The sequence below is a fragment of the Diceros bicornis genome, chromosome 1 (genome assembly GCF_020826845.1).
Source record: "Diceros bicornis minor isolate mBicDic1 chromosome 1, mDicBic1.mat.cur, whole genome shotgun sequence".
Taxonomy (NCBI): Eukaryota; Metazoa; Chordata; class Mammalia; order Perissodactyla; family Rhinocerotidae; genus Diceros; species Diceros bicornis.
Window position 1 is genome coordinate 67,237,396 of NC_080740.1, and position 20,214 is coordinate 67,257,609.

Genomic DNA, 20,214 nt, shown 5'->3' on the forward strand with positions numbered 1-20,214 from the left:
GGGGCTCGTCTGTGAGGTTGGGCTAAGAGAAGAGAACGGGTGAGGAGGGACTTCTGGAACAATTCTTTCATTATACAAGGACATTGAGGCCCAGAAGAGGAGAGCTTTGCCCCAGGACCCTGATGGAGACTTTGCTGTTGGCTGTTTGTGGCAACCCACGTCCACCCCTTGCTCTTGGTAAGGGCACCCCGTGTGCCCCAGAGGGGCCTCAGCCCCATCCCTGGCTCTAAGGCTGGGGCACGCGATCCAGGCATAATCCCACAGTGATTGGCTCAGCCTTGAGCATGTGACCAAGTTGGTCCAGTCTGAATGAAGACCTGGGCTTTTGTGTGTGTGTGTGTGTGAGGAAGATTAGCTCTTAGCTAACATCTGATGCCAATCCTCCTCTTTTTGCTGAGGAAGATTGGCCCTGGGCTAACATCCTTGCCCATCTTCCTCTACTTTATATGGGACGCGCCACAGTATGGCTTGACAAGCAGTGCATCGGTGCACCTGGGATCCGAACCTGTGAACCCCGGGCCGCCAAAATGGAGCGCGCGCACTTAACCACTATGCCATGGGCCCCCAGACCTGGGCTTTTATTGTGCAACTGGGGAGATCTAGAACATGAAATCAACCAACCAAACCTCTCTGTGCCCACGCTTGATGAAGACAGGGAGACGACGAGTGCACAGAAGTTTGTAGCTATTTATTGCACTGAAAACACCAAGAATAAAACAGACACCCCTTCTTCCCTCCCTCCCCACAATAGCAGAAAGTTTGAGCAGTGGTCATTCAAGTTCACAGCCATATATTAAAAAACAAGAAAGAACTGAAACAAACCCCCAAACAAATAGTAACAAAGAAACCAGCACGGGGAGTCTGGCAAACACATCCCCCAAAGGGTCTCCCCTTGACGGGAGACAGGAGGCCAGGGGTCAGGATTAGCGCCACAGTGGGCACACACCCGGGAGAAGACTTTCCTGTAAACACGTTTGCATGCTGGAGCTGAGGTCTTGTCTTAGGTCTGGATTTTTTGCATCTATGGGATGTTCTGGAGGAACGCAGACTTTGTCTGGTGGGGGTGGGCTCTGGGCTGCTGTGTCTGCCAGTCTCCCCTGCCTGCTGCCTTGGGATCACGCCGGTGCCCTGTGGTCCACACCGGCTGGCTGCCCACCGACAGGCGTGGCCTTCACAGTGGGGCCATCTCAGCCTGGGGTAGGGACCTACGTCCACTTCTCTGGCACTTAGAGAGGGACACAGTGGACAGGAGGTGTGTTAGCAAATGAAGAGCAGGACCTTGGTGTCCCTCAGCTCAGTTTCCTCTGGTGGGGAAACTGAGGGCCAGAGCGGGGAAAAGACTTACCCAAGGTCACAGAGCAGTCTGGACAGAGCTGGGAATGGAATCCTAATAACCCCCACACCACAGCTCTTTCCCCTGCAGTCCGCTGCTGATAAGCAGTTGACAGGCACCAAAGAGGGGAATCAGGAGCAGGCAGGGCAGGGGGGCTACTGGCCTGGCCCAGAATGGAACAGGAGTCCAGCCGCTGACCAACCCTGTCAGTTCTACAGGTGTCTACGGCTTCACCTCACCATCCCGTTTGATTCCCCATCAGTCCTGCAACATAGGCTGGGCAGGAATATTTAACCCCTTTAACCAATGGGAAACTGAGGCTGAAGACGGGGCAGACTTTGCCTTGGCAATTGTAGCATCCCCTGGCGAAGGCCACACCCTCACCTTTGGCCTGGGGATGGCTACGGGACCTGGCAGCTCACAAGGGAGACAGGCGGTTTCTCTGCTGGGATGCTGGGATCATGGGGCCTTTCTGGGAAGCCCTCGGGGCCTGGGGCAGGCCAAGCGCCCACCCCTGGGCCTCGGCAGCAGGGTCTCTGCCAAGGATAGAGGCCAGTGATTGACCAGTTTGGAGACCAGGAGGCCTGGGCAGCCTCCTTCCTGGCCTGCAGCCCCGCCTGGCTCGCCTCACCTGTCCCAGGGGCGGCAGCAGTTGAGAAAAGGGCCCAGCAGACAGCTCACTATCAGGGAAAACTCAGGAAGTCCTGGATCAAACATCCCCAATACCCAGGACTCACAGAGGTTCGGGGGAACCAGAGGCTCCTTCAAATCCCTGGGGATGTGGCTCTTCCTCCCCTAAAATCCTCCAGAGGGGACAGTATCTCATGCTGGCAAAACACGGCCACACAGAGGCCAAAAGCACAGAGAGGCAGCAACATAATTCCGAGTCGGACACTGAGAATACAACCTCTTATTTTTTTTTTTTTTTTGTCCAAAACATGTAGATTGGTTTTGCTGAGTGTTTTTTCTTTTCTTTTTTTTTTTCAACATACTTACTGCATATAAAGTCATGCAAAGAAAACAGTGCAGACAGTAGATCCTGGCGGATGTGCCAAGGCAATCCACATCTGAGTCAGTCCCGGGGAAGAGGGACAGAGAAAGGAAAAGAAAGAGAGAGATGCGAACCTAGGATTCAGGACGAGGCATGAAGAGTAGAAATTCCAGGGCTCTGCTTGGACCAGCGGACGCCGAGGGGAGAGGCAATGAAGACACATGCTTGTGAACACCCCAGAGATGTTTAGGGGGCACTGGGGGTGGCACACAGATGTGGTGGGATGAAATCCTGGGAAGCGTGGTCGTAAGGACCCCAGTTTGGGAGCCAAGCAAAGTCCAGATATTTCCATCTTGACAACCTCCCCCACTCTCTCTGATTTGCTGTTTCTTAGCACTAACATCTGATGCTTCTAGTCCTGAAAGGAACCTTGGGACCAAAATGTCAGAGAGGCCCTTCCCCCTGGGGCTGAGTCCACCTCAGCCCCAGATAAACACAGGTGACAAAGTCCATCTCAGAGATGACATGAAAAAAAGAAGAAAAAAAAAAAGACCTAGAACAGAAAAAAACTACCCTTCATCCCTCTTCCCACCTCTCTTCCCAGCCCTCCCGTCCCTCCTCATAATAATTGGAGAGGTCTAGTTATTACATAAATATCCATTAACGCAAAATCCATTTACGAAACACACGGAAGTTTGGCTATAAAAAGGCATGCGGTCCAAGTAGAAGGGATACCTAAATGTTTTCTTTTGCCCCCAAAAAGCAATCAGATTCTCTCCCTCGGATGTGACGAAGCTGGAATTCTCCAGGCCTGATGGCAGGGTGGAATGGGCGGTTAATGTTGGAGGTAAACATCAGCAGGAGGAAGGAGGAAAGAAGTGGGGGCACCCTGAGAGCATCACGCTCCCCACGCCGAGGGAGAAGGGGGAGTCGGAGACCAGGAGGGCATGACAGGACGGGAGGAGAGTCAGGGAGGCAGTCTGAGGCAGGAGGCTCCTGGTGTCTGCTCATCTCTCACCCTCTCCCGCAGGGGAGGTTGGCCCAGGGGATCAGGGATCCATCTGCCCTTCCCCAGGGGACCCCTGAAGAGGGGAGATCAGGGAGAGGGTCGGGCGATGCCACATTCCTCCTGACTCTGCCCCTCCTTCTCCCCAGCCCCTGGGTGAACACACTGTTGGGCATTCTGGCCTAGGCAAGACCAGGCCGACGACAGCCAGGTGGGGGGTCCTTGGGGCCAGCATCCAGGGCACCCAGGCCTGAGGAAGCCCCGCCCTGACAGGGGACAGAGAGAAAGAGTGGCAGGTGAGGGGCCAGGAGATGTGGCCATTTGCTCTGAAGTCGTGATGGCTTTTGTGAACAGACAGGTTTTCTTGACGCAGGTATGAAAGAAGGTGACGGTGATGGTGGTGTTGGGGGGGGGTGACGTGATTGGGGGAATTCCAGCAAAATCCAAGTGGGAGAACCAGCCGCCACATTCCACAGACGAAGAGTGGATCTCTCCAGCCTGGTCCTTCAACTGTTAAGACACGGTATGTGTAATGGTTAATGCAGGTGCTCCTGAGGGTGCCATGGTGTACTCGGGCAACCACCCGCCCCACCTCCTTAGATGGATTCAAGCTGCCTCCTGTGGGTCTCGCCCAGCTCCCCACCCTCACCCCGTCCCCACCCCCCACCCCAACCTGCAGGCCTGGTCCCCTTCATATGGTCCTCCCTCCCCACCCCATGCCCTTCCAGCAGCCAGGTTCCCCAACATGTACCCCCTCCAGACTGACAACACCCCATTCCTTTAGATTGTCCTAAATGGGAGATGGCAGGAAGGGGGGGGGCTTACTGGGGCAGGACGGAGGGCGCCCCAGATCTGTGGAAGTGGACGATCTGCCATTTGCCGTCCCGGCGGTGCCAGACGCGGGTCTCCTCCGACTGGGCCGTGCGGGGGATGCCGCCTGCGTCCAGGTACTGCGTGATGCGGATGTAGGCGATGCAGGCCGACTCGTCACCCATCAGGTGGATGTGGGGGTTCAGGATGGTGGTGTGCACAGGCTTGCTGTTCCGGGACCACACTGGAGGTGGGGATGGGAGGGGGCAGAGGAGATGCAACTGGGGGGCCTCCTGCCCCACTTCCTTCACTTCCCCAACTCCCAGCGACCCTCTCAGTGGAGGTACCTCTGCCTGCCTTGTTTCCAGAGGAGGGGTCTCTGTGACAGGGCTCAGATACCTGGGAGTCAAGACAGAACTTCTAGATGACCAGATCATATCCCAACTTAGATACAATGGATTTCAGACACGCCTAATTCTTCAAACGCAGGGAAATGGCATTTTAGAATCATAGTATCTCAGACACACAGAAGAATAGGACTCAGATGATTATAGAATCAGATGAGCTTAGACCAGGGTCTCAAACCCAGATCCCTACAGGGGCCAGGCAGGTACATAAAGGAGGGGACAGAACTGGGTATAGATGCTAAATGACCCTTTGCCTCTGTGTCAGGGAGACAATAGGAGTGGTGGAGACTGGGGTGAATAGCCCACCATGTCCCATTTATAGAGGGCACCTTGTACAGAGCTTCCCTGGTGGTTGCTATATGAGCAAGTGGGACTCATGTTGCCACACCTTCTGATTCATCAAGAGAATCTAGAAATCTGGATTTTTAAGTGAAAATGCCTCATTTTTAATTATTGGCATCTAACTCAAATTTAAAACATCATGCAGGCCGCATGAAACATATGTGCAGTCCAGATATGGCCTGTGGGCCCCTCGTTACCACCTCTACTCTCAACACATAGAATTATGGAAACTTGGGAAATCTTAAAATTGCAGAATCTTAGAATCTTGGAATTGTAAGAATGGTATTGGTGGTCATGGGGTGAGGTCATGGAATGTTCCAGAGTTAAGGGGAAATGCATAGGCTCTAGTAATCAAGACAGAACTGACAAAAGTACCTGAAACCAGCTCTCTCTATGTGAAATATAAGCCACCATTATTATTAATATTATTGTTACTAATTATTTTGGTTCTAGGAACTCTCAATTTTTTCAGCAAGATAGAAAACAAAAGCACAGAAAGACAATGACCCAGGGAGGGGCTGGACATGGGTCACCAGGATCTCGGGCTTCAAAGGAGCCCTCACGCCTTCCCTTAGTGTAGACCAAATGGAGGTCTGAATCCCATAGCGAGCTGATTTAAAATATAGACTGCCCATCCCCATCCTTGGAGGTGCCAGTTCAAGAATCTGCAATATTAGAAAGCCCCCTTTCCCTGCCCCGCCCTCTGATGCTGAAACTAGCTGGGCTAGTTTCTGAAAGAAATGCAGTAGAATCTAAAAGAAGTCAGTCTCTAGGTGGGATTGAATTAGGACAGTCTAGAACAATCCCAGAAGGGACAAAGAGCACTTGGCATTGTTGAGGGCACTGGGCCTTGCTGTTGGTGAGGGCTGGGGTCCTGAGGGGCATTTGTAAAGAAATGACCACCGTCATGTGGGGTCTCTTGAATGGGCTGTAAGCTTCCAACATCCACCCTCGGGGATAGCGTGGGAGGTGAGGCCAGGTCCTCCAGCAGGAGAAAGCAGGCGGAGGGTGGGACTTGGCCAGAGCAGGCAGTTACTCTGGGTCTTGCTCTCGTGGGTCCTTTGCTATGACCAGATCTTCAAGCCTAGAGTCCGGGGGGCCGGTGCTATGATGGGGCCCCCTGCCTGGCTGCAGGCCAAGGGCTGGCACGGCCTTCTCTCTGTTTGTTTCCCTTTTGCCATCCCTGAGCCTTTAGAGCCAGCTCTGCCTGGTCTCTGCTCTGCTCTGTGGGGATTGAAGAGTTCACTGTGGGTAACCAGCGCCCCCAGAGGACAGGCCAGTGTAGAGGTGGCTGTGGGGATCAGCCAGGGAGCACCAGGGTGATGGGGACCGCTGGGTCCAGTCATCTCTCTTCACTTGAGAATTCAGCCTCCATTGCTAGGCTTGGAGAATCAGAGTTTGATTTATCAAGGGAAAATGCAGCTTCCTTCCTCACAGTTTTTTTGGAGTGCTCGAGCCCCTGTACTCTCTAAGATTCGGTCAGATTGGGTGCAGGTAGGAGAGGAATGTCCAGCTGGGGGCCATGAATGTGCAGGTGTGGGGGAGCACAGGGAAGGGAAGAGGCGCTGTAGTGAGTCAGGACCAGGCTCTGCCACCGACTCTCTGTGTTCCTTTGGACAAGTCACTTCCCCTCTCTGGGCCTCAGTTTCCCCTTCTGTGTGATGAAGACTTGGACTAGATCCTACTTCAGTCACTTAAAAACCACCTTTATTTTTACCATCTACAAGTGCCACCTGTACTTACTTCGTTAAAATATTTCCTTAAATTGATTCAGTTTATTAATTTATATAAATTTATTTTAAAAGAAAACTTTCTAGCACAATCATTAATGAACAGAATACAATTTTAAGAAAAAGTCCAGCGAAACAAATTAAGTTATATAATCTCAGCTCCATGCTCTTGCCCGCAAGGGATCTGAACCTGAGACTGCCCTCTCTCTGATGAAGAGGTGAATTAGAAAGTGCTCGAGAGGTGTTAAAGTTAGGCTAGCACCCAACTGAGACTTTCCCCGTGATGGAGTCAGACCTATTGAAAGAGAATTTAGAAAGAGACCAACTTTCTCGCAGTGTGAACCAATGCTGTTTCAAGTGGTGCCCACATGCACGGGAAATCATCCTGTGTAGCCTTCGCAGTTCACCCCTTCCCTTTGGGGGACCCTAGCCATGCCACCCCTCAGGGCCTTCCTCTGGGTCCTGAGCTGCATGATTCTAACCTGCATGTGCTTTGGTTGGTCCCTCTCTGACCCCTGGCCAAGGTGAGACACAGACACAGGCCGAAAGCACCCTAGGTCAGGCCCAGCCTCAGCCTCCTGACAGCCCCTGCTTGCAAAGCTGCCAGGGTCTCTCCTGCAGAGGAGAGGCCCAGGAAGGACAGACACGTGGATAGGACCTAGACAGACAGACAGGGCACAGCAGTGTGAGCTCGGGTCCTCTCTGCTTCCCCAGACTGCCCACCCACAGAGGGCACTTGTATAACAACCCACAAGACAGCTTGTGACCAGCTGGGCAGCTGGGGTGGCCCCAGGCATCAAGATGACCGTTAACTTGGGTGTGTGCCCCAGTGGGAAGGCCCTCTTATTTGTAAAATGGGAATAAAGGGCCTCCCAGGGTCATGGGCAGGAGAGGGCCGAGTGGGCTTGTCACCCTCATCCCAGGTCCCCACGCTTAGACACAGGAGGGACAGCTGGCAGTGGGACAGGCCAGGGTTAGGAGAGGGAACCAACATGGTACCAACCCCTGTCCACACGAGATCTTCCTCTTTGCTGGCTCCTGAGCCGCCCCGGAGGCCCTGCCCGTCACCCTGCTGTGCCATCTGGCAGGACACGGAACGAGAGCAGACAACAGGCACCCCAGACAGAAGGGATTGCTCACGGTTTTCAAAATAGAATCGATGGAAGTCCAGGCCCTCGACCAGGTTCCCCAGGGCCTCGGGTTCAAAGGCTGTCATCCCAGGGTCACACATCTTCCTGGGGGGAGGAAGTCAGAGGAAAGAGGGGCTGGGGCGGCCTCTCGGAGCTACTCTCGAATTCCAGGGGCCTGGACCCCAGAAGGGTGAGCCTGTGAAATCAAAGCAATTGCACCCACCTCATGGGATCAGCGAGGCTGGTGGACAGGAAGGGCTTGCAAACTGAACAGTGTGGGGCATTGCTGACTGGTTGGTGCCATTGAGAATTGGGAAGCCTGGGTTGGGGTCCTGGCTCTGCCCCTTACTGGTTATGAGGCCCCCAGCAAGGGGCTTAACATCTCTAAGCAAGAGCACCATGAACATGGGGCAGAGCTGTACATTGCACTAAGGTGCCAGCGGGGATAATCCAGCCTGTGCGCTACTCTCCAAATTGCACCCCCCACCCCCAGGGCAGCAGATCCAGAGGGGTCTTTTCCTAATTTGTCTTCTCTTGGGGGAGGCCTTTTCCTTCACATCAAAGTGACATCTGCTCACCAAGCAGATATGTCCCTGGAGGGTGTACTTTGCTACTTTAAACAAAGGTGCCCTATTGTTAGCAGCGGCCCTCTCGGTGAGCCTCAGTTTCCTCTGCTGTCACATGAACGTCCTTGAAGTCATGCCTGAGAGGAAGGGGCACAGGGCATGCCAAGGAGACCCTCAGCTGTGCCTTGTCAGCTCCGTGGTCCCTTCCAGGTCTCAGTCTTTTGAGACCCTGAACGGCCAGGTGGGAGAAGGAAAAAACTGTCCCCCCATCCTCAGGTCTCTGGGATCTTCTGTGGCACAACATGGACCCCTGTGACCATGACAGTGAAGCCAAGGACAGGAGGTGCCCCAAGACAAGTAAAGATCCCAACCTGGGGAGGAACTGGGGACACTGGGCTTCAGGCCCAGCATCATCCGAGCTGGACACTATGGCGCATGCCCTGTCCTTGCTCTGCCCTGACTTCCTGTCCATGTGACCCCAGACAACTCGCTTCTCCATTCAGGACCTCAAATTCTCCAGATGGATTAGCCAGTGGCTGGGGGGCTGTGCTCAGACCATATGGGATCTCAGGACTCTTCCAGCCCCAGAATCCTCCAAGGCTGGGGGTCTGAGCTCTGAGTGTCCAGAAGACCAAGCACCCCCACTGGAGAAGCCCCTCTCCAGGAGGTCTCTGGGCGTCCCTGCCCCCAAAGGGACTCAGATACCATCTGTTCCAGCTCCATTGTACACACAGGGAAACCAAGGCTCAGTGAGACGAAGTGACTCATCCAGGGTAGGGCCAGACTCAGGGCACCATGGGCCCCAGAGGTCATGGCAAGGGGTCAGAGCCTAGAGTAGGCTGCAGATGCCAGAGGAAGTGACACCACAGAGATGGGAGGGGGTCCCCAGGAATGGCACTGGGGGACTTGGTGTCCACAGGAGCCCCTCTTTCCCTCCCTCCCTCGCTGTGTCATTCCAAAGCCAGTCTCAGGCTCTCCTATGGCTGACTTGACTCCTTCTAGGACAGGCTGCAAGACCCGTTCAACAGTACATTTCCATGCCTTTATGCAACACCCAGGTGCACAGGTGCACACACACCTGTGCACAGGGTCACAAGCACGCATGCGTGGACAAGTGTATGCATACATGCATATATATATGAAGCCTCAGTCTCACACCTGCACCTTCCAAGTTCCTTGTTCTTCCAGAGATACCAATAGACTGCTGGGGCTTTGCCACCCCCTGCAGAAACCCTCTCACAAGTAGAATGTGCTGGCCTGTCAAGCCTTTGGGAGACACCGCAGCTCCTGGGCACAGCGGAAACCAGGAACAGGCTGCCAAAGGAGCAAACCCCAGCCAGGTTGTTCCCACCTCACCTGAACCCAACAGGAAAGGGTCATTCCGCCTTAGTTGACAGCTTTTGTCCACCAAAAAGCATTGTGGGGTCTCCGGACCCAGGTTTGTCAGCCCTGGCCGAGACATTGAGGCCTCAGCCCAGAATCCTCTCCCTGCCTAGGGCCAGCTGAGGGCCTCCTTCCCAGCCAGACCAGGAAGGGTATGGGTGACCACCAGGGGGCGCTCCAGCTCAGCCTTTGAACACAGTCACCTGTCAATGGCTAGTCCAGGCAGGTAGGGGATGTCTCACATCACCTGTTTCATTTTATGTTGTTTTTGTGCATCTGCCTTATTCCCCAGAGGAGTCAAGTTTCCGTTTTGAGGTTCTTTGGCTCACCCCTGCTCACTGGCGGTACGCACCCTAAGAATTCCGGCCCACTCCTGCCCATCAGAGGTCAGAGGTCTGAGGAGGTCCAGGGTGACGACCTAGGCCCAGGCGGCAGGGCTGAGGGGCCTGCCTCCCTCCCCTCCTTCCCAGCTCATCTCCTAGGAGCCCCATCCTGTGGTGGAGACCACCCCCTCTTTCCCGGGGGAAGCAAAGGAGTTTTGTTGGAGTTCCTCCTGGGGAACAGGACGTGAGGAGGAGGAGAAGGACTGAGACATAGAGAAGTGTCGTGAACAGAAAGCTTAATAAAAGAAAGAGTCTGAATGCAGAGCAGAAACACGAGTTCAGTCTGATTCACAGCACATGCAGAGTGAGTGAATGAGGGTCAGAGATGCGGACCCCCAAAGTTAGCCATCAGCCCCCCTGAACACCCATACAGGCAGGACATGCAGAATGGGCCCAGCAACTCACGTGTAGGACTCAAAATCTCCATTGCTTATGGCTTCGATCAGCTGCTCTGTCACTTTTATAATTTCCTGTTTCCGCACTGTAGGCAGGAGGGGACACAGAGAAATGACAGGAATAGTAACAGTAATGGAGCACTGGCTACCGTTTCCTGAGTCCTCACCATGTGCCAGACCCTGTGTGGGACCCGAGGGCCTTGTCTGTATTGTCTCATTTATCCTCACATTGTCCCTGGGAGGTGTGTCATTACTCCCATTTCACAGAAGAAGAAAGTGAGGCCCAGAAGGCAGGAAAAGGCATGAAATCTCCCTCAACTACAAAGGGCAGAGCCAATGTCTCAGTCAGCAGCTTTTCCTCCAAAAAGCATGCCTGGTGGATGTTCTGATTTTTGGCCTGATGTGAACCCAGGTCTTGATCCCAAAATATGCTTCTCTATCACCTTGCTTTGCCACACAAATCAAAACAAGGTCGACTGTGGCGGTTGTCACTAGCAGCCACGAACCAGGGGCTCCCCCGTGGCCCAAACTGGCGCCGAAGGTCTCAGGGCTCACTCATCCCTTAGGTCTGGGTGAGCTTTCTGCTCCACTTGGGTGCGTGTAGAAATCAGGCACTGAGCTGTTCCGGTACTTTCCAGGCATAATGAATCCCAGTTGCGGAGACCCAGCCTCCCCTGTCCTCCCCTGGGACACCGTGAACAGCTGGTCTTTCCTGTAGAGGGTTCGGTGTCAGTTTTCTTATTAGGTGCGTGATGCCCCGAGCCCCAGTTTTCCTCTCTGTAAAATGGGGACACCATCACTTCTCATTCGTTCAGTGCCAAACACGTCATGGAAAGAACCCAGACTCAGACTTCATCTAAATTCCAGCCCAGGTCCCTACAAGCTGTGCAGCCGTGGGCCACAAGGGGTTTCCTGGTCTGTGAGATGGAGATGATAGTGCCCTTCTCGCGGGGCACAAGATGATGGGTCTGACGCGCTTGGACCAAAGCCTGGCACACAGTAGGTACACGCTGTCAGTGCCATTTCCTGCATCCTCCCACACGGGTTGCCACAGCTTCTCCTCACAGACTCCCTGGGAGGTGGGCAAGGCCAGTTTCCTCCCATCCCACACATGAGGAGACTGAGCCCCAGTGATGGAGGAATCTGAAGCCGGGTTTCCCAGAGGCAGACCCTCTTCCCCTTCTCCCCGAGGCTCAAGCTTAGCTTCAAACCTGGTCGGCTCATTGACTACGGAGTAGCCTCTGGTGACACACATGGACATGTTGCCCATTTCTCAGTCTGGGGGCATGGGAGGGAGACCACGCCTGGCTGAGGCCATGTCCCTGCCCCTTTCCTCGCCACTGTCTGTGCCACCCCGCCCCATGGCACGCCGGGGAGCTCAGCTCAGGCCCAGAGGACAGAATCACAGAATATCCAAGATGGGAGAACCCTAGGAGACCAAGAACTCACCCTGCTTATCATACTATTGGGGAAACTGAGGCCCAGTAGGGGGTGGTGACTTGCCCAAGGACACAGAACATATCGGGTGCAGAGTTTGGCTCCCACCCTAGGGCCTTTTCCACAAGACCCCTGCACCCCAACACACTCCTGGGTGTTTCGGGCCCGTATGCTTATCTAGTCCCCAACTCAAAGACGAGCTCCGTGCTGGCTGGGCCGTGGCTGTGCTCGGCCAGCTGGACCCCTGGAGCCTGGAACAGGCCTGGCCCCACAGGCACTCAGTATTGAATGAATGAGCGTGCCAGGCATTGTGCTGTGCACTTAACCTGCAGAATCCCGGAGCCTCACAGCACGACTTCAGGTGGTCGTCACTCCCACATCAGAGACAAGCAAACGGAAGGCAAGAGGTTGAATAGTCTACTCCGGCAGAGCAACCACCCCAAATGGTGTTTGCAGCTCCAAAGCCCATCACTCTCTCCCCCACCACAAGCCGCTTGGGGCAGGGCTCACGCCCAGCACAGCTCTTGGCACATGGTGGTTGCTCCGCAGACACGGAAATTATCATCTGCAACATCGGTCACCATGCTGAACGACCAGTTCGTTCTCTCCTGGCTCCACTAAGAATCACCAGGGCTGGGAATGAGCCCATCTTAGGCCATGAGCTCTGCTGGGTCACTCGCGGGTTGTTGTCCCTCTCCCTTTGGGGTCTTGCCTGGCGCTGGGGCAGAGGTGGCACGAATGAATGAACGAGTGTATGGCACCAAACCAGGGACTGGGGCTGCTGTCTGCCCTGTTCCCTGGACTCGCCCGAGTGGCCTGGTGGCCTCTGTCCCTAGGAATCCGAGAACCCTGCCTCCTGGTCAGCTCTGTCCTCCTTCATAGAAGCTGGAGACTGAGGATGGGAGGAAACCACCCCTGCCAGGGGACACCTCATTCCAGCTGCTTCCTCATGGAATCAGGGTGGCAACCCAGAGTGGATCCACCTGCTCATATTAGGCCGTGGGACCTGTGCCACCTCCCTGGCCTTCTCTGCGTCGACTTTAAGAATCCTTCCAGCTTGAAATTCCACAAGCCTGTGCGTAATGCCCTGTCTGCTGCGGGCTGCTTCTCACTGCCATCTCAGAGAGGCTAGCAAAGTGGTCAAGGGCATGGATTCTACAGCCAGACTTCCTAAGTTTGGATCCTGGCTCTGCTACTTAATAACTGTGTGACCTTGGGCAAAGTAATACCCCATACCACAGTGGGGCATGGAGCTACTAATAGTACTTACCTCATATGGTTGTTCTGAGGATTAACCGAGTTAAGAATATATCCATAGAAATAGCTAACACATATATGGTCCTCGCTAAGAACCAGCTACTGTTCCAAGCTCTTTATATCAACTCCTTTATGTAAATAATGATGCATTACGTAAAGCATTTAGAGCAGCTCCCGGTGCTCCATAAATAGGTCTGTGATTATTATCATCTGCAGATCTCTGGACCGGAAGTTCCTCCTAGAACAGCCTCTAACCTCTAGCCCAGGCAGGGACACTTCCCAGCAGCCTAATGACGTAACAGTTTGGTCTTGGCTGGAACTCTAGGGCCTGCAGCCTGCTGGGCAGCCCACCATGCTGTCGGACAGCTCTCGCCATTTGCGCCTGCCTCCTTTCAGGTTGAAATCTGTCCCGCTGAAAGCCCTTAGTTATAATTCTGGTCCCCTTTCTGCCATCTGGGGCCCTGCAATGAGCGCCAGCTCCCCCGGACTCTGTGCCCTCCCCCGCACCGCTCTTCTCTTCTCAGGGCTAACGGCCTCCAGGATGTGGATTGCAGAACCTGACTCAAGCTGACCATCCACTCTTCAAGGGTCCTTGAGCTATCTGGATGCCTCTCTGAGTGTGAGCACACAATCTCAGGTGTGGCTTAGATATTATAGAATATCAGGTCTGGAGTAGCACTCTCTATCCCCTCCCCAATTCTGGACACCATACCTCCATTAATGCAGCCTGAGACAGTACCTAACTTGGCTGTGCCTCCAGCCACTCAGGACACCAAGTTTGCCAACAGTCAAAGCCTAGTGGGCAGGAATCTCCCTAGCTTCATTCTCTGGGACAGAAGATCTGAGAGTCTGTTGCTCCTTAAATCTGGAAAAATTCACTTCTGTTCTGGGCCCCTCCCATGCCTTCAGCAGTTCCATTGCCGTGAGAGGGGTTCACCCAGCAGCTGCTCAGCAGCAACCTCTGGCATTTCTCATCTGCCAGGTGTTCACCCAGACAATCCAGGAGTGCTCCCCTACAGATGGGAAAGCTGAGTCCCCAGAGAGGTTAGGGCTCTCTCTCAAGGTCACACAGCAGGCCAAGGCTGAGATGGGGTCAGCATTCACGACTGATATTTCCAGAATGTCTCTGCCTAGATTTGAGGCAGCTCTTTAGGCCGGAGAGGAAATTAGTTTTTCATGTACCCGACCAGGAGGAGGTAGGGGAGAGGGGACGAAACCCAGAGGAATCCAGTGAAACTCAGGGGGCGAGAGGCCTGTGTATTAAGCCCGGGGTGCTCTGAAATATTAATGTCCCTTTCTTTGCTCAAGGGAAAATGTTCCCTGGAGGATGACATTTCTAATTAACTTTAATGTTAGGTCAGAATCCACCCCATCAGCTGCTATTCTCACTTAGTAAGAAGACTTAACAAATTAACACCAGAAAATGGTTCTCTGGAAACTTTCTCTGAGGCCTGGAGAAGCTAGGGGAGGCGCAGGGCTCTTCTCTCCTGCCAAACATGGGAGAAGCTCCCGGCTGAGCCAGCATCTCCTCCATCAGACGTCACTTTTTATGTGTGGGGAAACTGAGGCAGGGAACGTAAACTGAGAATGGGGATCCCCATTCTGCCGTTAATAACCTGGATGTGCCCTTTCTCCTCTCTGGGCCTCAGATTTCCCTCTGTAAAAGGGGCATAGGTGAACAAAAATTCAAGACTTCACAAATTTTCCCATCCCGATCTCTCTAAAGCAGAGGATGAAGATTGTGAATGTGGGGCCTCACGAAGGCAATCCAGAGGCATCCCCCAGGTGGAAAATGTCTTTGACAGCTCACATTTTATGTTACTCATGCATACAAATTTTGTATTCTATTCCAAATATTTCTCTGTCTAACACATGAATATTTGCCTTATAATAAGCTTTGAGTAAAATTAATGCTCCAAGAAAATGTCATGTGGCTTCCTGTCAGTCAACCACAAGCTCCAGTTTGAAAAAAAGAAAATAAGATTTATTAAACAATTACCATGTGCCAAACACTGCGTAAGCACTTTATACGCAGCCTCTCATTTCATCTGCACGGCAATCCCCTGAAGTTGCTACTACTATCATCACCTCTTTACTGTTATGGAAACTGAGGCTCAGAGAGGTTGAGTAAGTTGTCCAAGTTCACCGAGCAAATGGACTGCAGGGAAGAAGCACAGAGCCAGCTCAACTCCATGGTCCCTGTCTGCTCTGAGACCAGGATTATGAGGCCACAACGAGTCTCCTCAAAATCCCAATCTTACCATTGGGACAGCAAGCCTCAAATATGGGGAATGTCTTAGAAATATCATGTCTCAGCCCACCACAGACCTATGGAATCAAAATCCACAGGGCCAGGGCCAAGAATGTGGTTAGAAAATCATACTTGAGGAGCTTAGAATGCTGACCTGACCCTAACAGACAATTCTCCTTCACAACAATGTATTTGTAAAGGTTGTCACTAGTGCCATCATAGAAGACTGGTTTGCTCTGGTGTCAGGCTATGGTGATAGTGACCACCTCCCATCCCCCCAGCTGGGAATGACCAGAGAGGGACATACACGGGGCAGAGCCCATCTTCCCAGGTATCCTGGCAGAGTCTGGAGGCAGCCATATGTAAATATGGCTGTCAGTAAATATGGTGTTCAGTGTGTGAAAACTGCCTTAAGCCTGAATTGCAATTGTGCAGAAATATTTGATGCTCTTTTTCCCATCATTATATTCTTTTAGAGGCAAGTTTTCTAAGCTCCTGAAAAGTATCTAAATTGGCACAGCTGAGTTCTCTCCAGGTAGACAGTGTCTTTCTAGATTTCAGAGACCCCCAGGCGTCTCAGACTCACGACCAAGCGTGGGATCCCCTCCACTCTCTGGTCTCCCTGTCCTGGGGGAACGAGGAGGGCCTGGTGCAGGCAGAACCCAGGAAGGTCACTGACTCATCCAAGGATGTGGCGTCCCCTGAGCAGAAGTCAGCGCTCCATCCTCCCTCCTCCAACTCCACACACGCTTTGCACATGCCAAGGCCTCCAGAGCAGTGGTTACGAGCTAGGCCCTGGAGCCACGCTGCCTCCTGGGTTCAAATCCTTTTCTTTTTTTTTTTTTTTTTTTTTTTGTTGTGAGGAAGATCAGCCCTGAGCTAACATCTGATGCCAATCCTCCTCTTTTTTCTGAGGAAGACTGGCCCTGAGCTAACATCCGTGCCCATCTTTCTCTACTTTATACGGGACGCCGCCACAGCATGACTCCACAAGCGGTGCGTCGGTGCGCGCCCGGGATCCGAACTTGTGAACCCTGGGCCTCCGCAGCGGAGTGCACACACTTAACCGCTTGTGCCACCAGGCCGGCCCCATGGGTTCAAATCCTAACTCCACCCTTACAAGTTATGAGGCCTGGGGCCAGTTTACTGAGCTCCTCTGTGTCCTGGGCTGTAGAATGGGGTCAACCACAGCACCTACCTCAGAGGGTTGCTGTGATGCTCAGGTGAACATGAAGCACTTGGAACAGTCTAGCACACAGCAAGCGTCTCATAAAACACAGCCGGTATTCCTATTTTTGTCATTATTTCCTCTCTTCCCGTCTGATTGCAGTTACCCGGGTATTTGCTCCCTCATCCACCTGAGGGCTTCTGGGGACTGCTAGCTGCTGGTTACAGTAACCCCCATATTTTGGGGTGCTCTTAGGCACTGTTCCCCATACTCTAGTCAACTGAACTTCCTGAATTTTTGCTTTCTTTTCTTTTACTATTATTACTTCCTGTTTTAAAAATCAACTCACTTAAAGAAATTCAAAAACACTTACTTCAAAAGGAAAATTTATACCACTACTGTACATTTATGACTTGAATATGTTAAATTAATTTTTTCTAATACATAACCTCTAAAATAAGAAAAGTCCATCCATGTACCACTAGGGGGCTGAGTAGCCCACACGGGGAAACAGCGCCCCGCAGCGTACCCAGTCTGTACTGAGCCAGAGTGAGGCTCTTTGCAGAGGAGCAGGACACAAGGTTGGCACTGGCAGTGAAGGGGGCCTGCCGGGAGGCCCAGGGGGCCCAGACGTAGAAGGCAAGGCCCCCCCTACCTTTGGTGTCTTCATCCTCAATGGTGGTGTTGGTGCTCTCCGAAGATTCCTGCCAAAGAGAACAGGGGAGGCGGTGAGGCTGCCAGGCAGACAGGACAAGGCACGGCCAGTTGGGGGCTGCCCCTGCTGCCTGAAGCTGCGGCCCGTTTCTGTTAGCTTCACCGGCGCTTCGTTGAAATGCTGCACTGAAAACCCTGTCAGACTTCGAGCCTAAGGAGGAGGAGGGTCCAGCTAAGCAGGTGGCTGGTGGCGGGGCTGTGGATGGAGGGATGGATGTGAGGAGAACCCTGGCCTTTCTGGAAGGGCTGGGAGGGGTTCCTGGGCCCTCATTGCTCGAGGGAGCAAAGAGGGGGTGTGGGGGAGCAGAGAGGCACATGGCGGCCACAGAATGGGGAAGGAATACACACACCGGCAGGAGAGGAAGAAAGAGAGAAGGGTAGGCCCAGGGTGAGAGAGAGTGGGCTTTCCAGGGGGAGAAAAACCACACAGCTGAGGGAGACAGCAATGGCATCAGAAGAAGAGGGACATGGGCCACCATGCCACCACCAGAACCCCTAGACAGAGGCAGGGGCTGGAGGCTCCTCTGCCACCGGCAGGCCCTGGGGAGCCTTGCAGAAGCTCAAGAAGGGCCTCCACGGCGCCCACTGCTTTGGCCAAACCACGCCCCCCGCTCGCCGCAACTGGCACAAACCAAGCCCTGAGATGAGTTCCAGAGCAGAGGGTGGGGAGAAGCGAGAAGCCAAGGGCTGGACGTGGGATGGGATTCAAATCGCCCTTCGCACCAGAGGGAGTTCTCAGGTCTGCTGTCAGGCTGCTGGTCTGGGCCGTGGAGTTGAGGTGTCAACAGAAACACGCAAACAACACGCACACACAACACACATATTGTCACACGAGGCACACGTACCAAGCACGCCCTGAGCACCCTCTCCCCGCCCCGGGTTCCCAGTGCAGCCTGCAGGAGGGAGGCAGGAGCGAGGGTTCGAGGCCCAGCATTTACCGGCGTCTGGGAGACGGCAGACACTCACCATTAACTGAACGCTGGAACTGGACTTTCTTTTCTGGAAAAACAAGGAGAAGAGATGGGACAGGAAAAGACACAGCGTGAAAACGGCAGGGAGCAGAGGAACGAACAACAGGGGAGGTTTGGAAGGAGGATGGGCCTCAGGGTCATCCTCTGTGGTCCCTTGCTGGCATGGCATCTGGGCAAGGAGTCAGGGCTACCAGCAACAGCTGGCCTGGCCAGGCCAGTCCTTTCTCAGCCTGAAGTCCTGGGGCCTCATGCACAGCTGCCTGGGTCTCACCAATCCAACCACCCAGCTCCAGGCCAAGCCTCCCTTGGACCAGGGCTCCCTCTACGCCAGGTTCTGATGGGGAAGCAAATCCTGGGGCTTGGATGCCAGTTGCCTAAGGCCTCCAGAATCCAAAGCTCTTGAAGGACAAAAGGGCACTTAGGTCTAGAGATGAGGCCCAGTGTCTCCTTCTAGACTTGCCCTGCAAGCGGGGTCTGCTGCAAGGACCCCACTCCTGGTTTGGTTGTGTCATAGTCACTTGGGAAACTTGTCAAAAATATGCATATCCAGGCCCCCCCCCAAGCAGTTTGATAACTAGGTCTGGGGTGGGGCCTGGGCATCTCCATTCTATAAACAATCTCTAAAGCAGGTGATTCCAAAGCAGGGCCAGGTGTGGGAACCAGTCCTCTAGTGGCCTTTGAAATCCTGCTTATGTTCACAGCTTCCCAGTGACTGGCCTATTCAGCTCCTTTTTGCTGCTAGAGAAACTGAGGCACAGCCAGACACACAGCTGAGCCCAGAATTTGAGTCTCTGGCCCTACCATTCATCCTATTCTAGCTTAGGGGGATTTGTAGCTTCTCCTGTATTATTGGCAGTGGAACCAGGAGAAGGAGAGAAAGAGAGGATAAATGTAGATTATCTTCTCCTCTCAGATCTAAGCCAGGAGTCTTACAGACTCACATTCGTAGCAGGTGGCAGGTCAAGACTGACACTTGCATTGCACAGATGAGAAACTGGGGCCCAGAGATGGGTAGCCACCTGCCCAAGGTCTCTCAGCTAGCTGACAGCTGAGCGGGGCTGCAACCCCTGAGTGCAGGCTCTCTCCTCTGTCCAGGTCTCCAGGCACCTGCAGCCTGACTGCTCCTCAAAGGCTCGTCCTTCCTGGACGCACTTACAGCTGAGAGGCCAGGAGGCCTCTCTCTTCGCTGCACTGTCGGGGAAGCAGAGGAGGGACTTGAGATGCCCTCTGGGTAGGCCTTTGCCCGGGGGGCAGGGGAGCACTGGCTATTCTCGGAGGGTCAGGAGCCTAAGATCCTGTGCTCTCCGTCCAGGGCCTCCCCAGACGTGGCAGCGGTGGCTCACTGGGCACGTCCAGTGTAAGTGCTCACAGCCCCTGCATCTGCCCCAGCTGGGCCGGACAGTGTGACTTCCACGGCCAGCAGCCTGCAGTCAGCCCCTCCTCCCCTCTCCTCCTGGTGTCAGCCTCACTCTTGGCTGGACCTGGGCCAGCACAGTGTGTGTGGGAGGGGACAGGCCCACACAGCTCGGCTGTCAGCAGAAACCTGAGGAGCAGCGTGGGGGCCAGGAGGTTCCAGGCGGGACACGAGGAGGGAACACAGAGCAGAGACTGCATCAGATTCGGACGTACAGTGACAGGATGGGACATGGAGGAGAGAGGTCACGAAGGCACGGATGGGACACCAACAGGGGTCAGTGAGTGGGGTTGAGGGGTGGGAGCAGTCGGCCCCTCCTCATAGAAGTCGGGGCCTAGCAATGGCTGGGAGGGGGCATCGCTTCTAATAGACAGACTCAATTTCCCTGAATCACAAATGATGTTGATACTGATAATAACCCCACCCTGACCAGCGCGTTCGAGTTTAATTTACAAGGGACTTTCACCAAAGGTAGAGGCACACCTCTTAGAACCACGTGGAGAAGCACGGTTCTAAGGTTAGAAGG

General features: G+C 53.8%; 1 protein-coding gene across 5 annotated transcripts in view; it reads right to left on the reverse strand.

Moving 5' to 3' along the window:
• Positions 1–673: 673 nt before the first annotated feature.
• Positions 674–20,214, reverse strand: part of CAMK2A (calcium/calmodulin dependent protein kinase II alpha) — a 62,403-nt gene continuing 42,862 nt past the window's right edge. Inside the window, exons 14-19 of one of the 5 annotated variants that reach the window (XM_058544019.1) lie at positions 18,270–18,302; positions 17,245–17,293; positions 10,487–10,562; positions 7,760–7,854; positions 4,156–4,384; positions 674–3,840 (exon numbers count right to left, since the gene is read on the reverse strand). In XM_058544019.1, coding sequence (XP_058400002.1) covers positions 3,837–3,840; positions 4,156–4,384; positions 7,760–7,854; positions 10,487–10,562; positions 17,245–17,293; positions 18,270–18,302 — 486 coding nt within the window. In that variant the 3' untranslated portion in view covers positions 674–3,836. Of the gene's footprint in view, positions 3,841–4,151; positions 4,385–7,759; positions 7,855–10,486; positions 10,563–17,244; positions 17,294–18,269; positions 18,303–20,214 lie in introns of those variants that run through there. The other 4 variants (XM_058544030.1, XM_058544048.1, XM_058544039.1 and 1 more) reach the window with 4 other exon arrangements.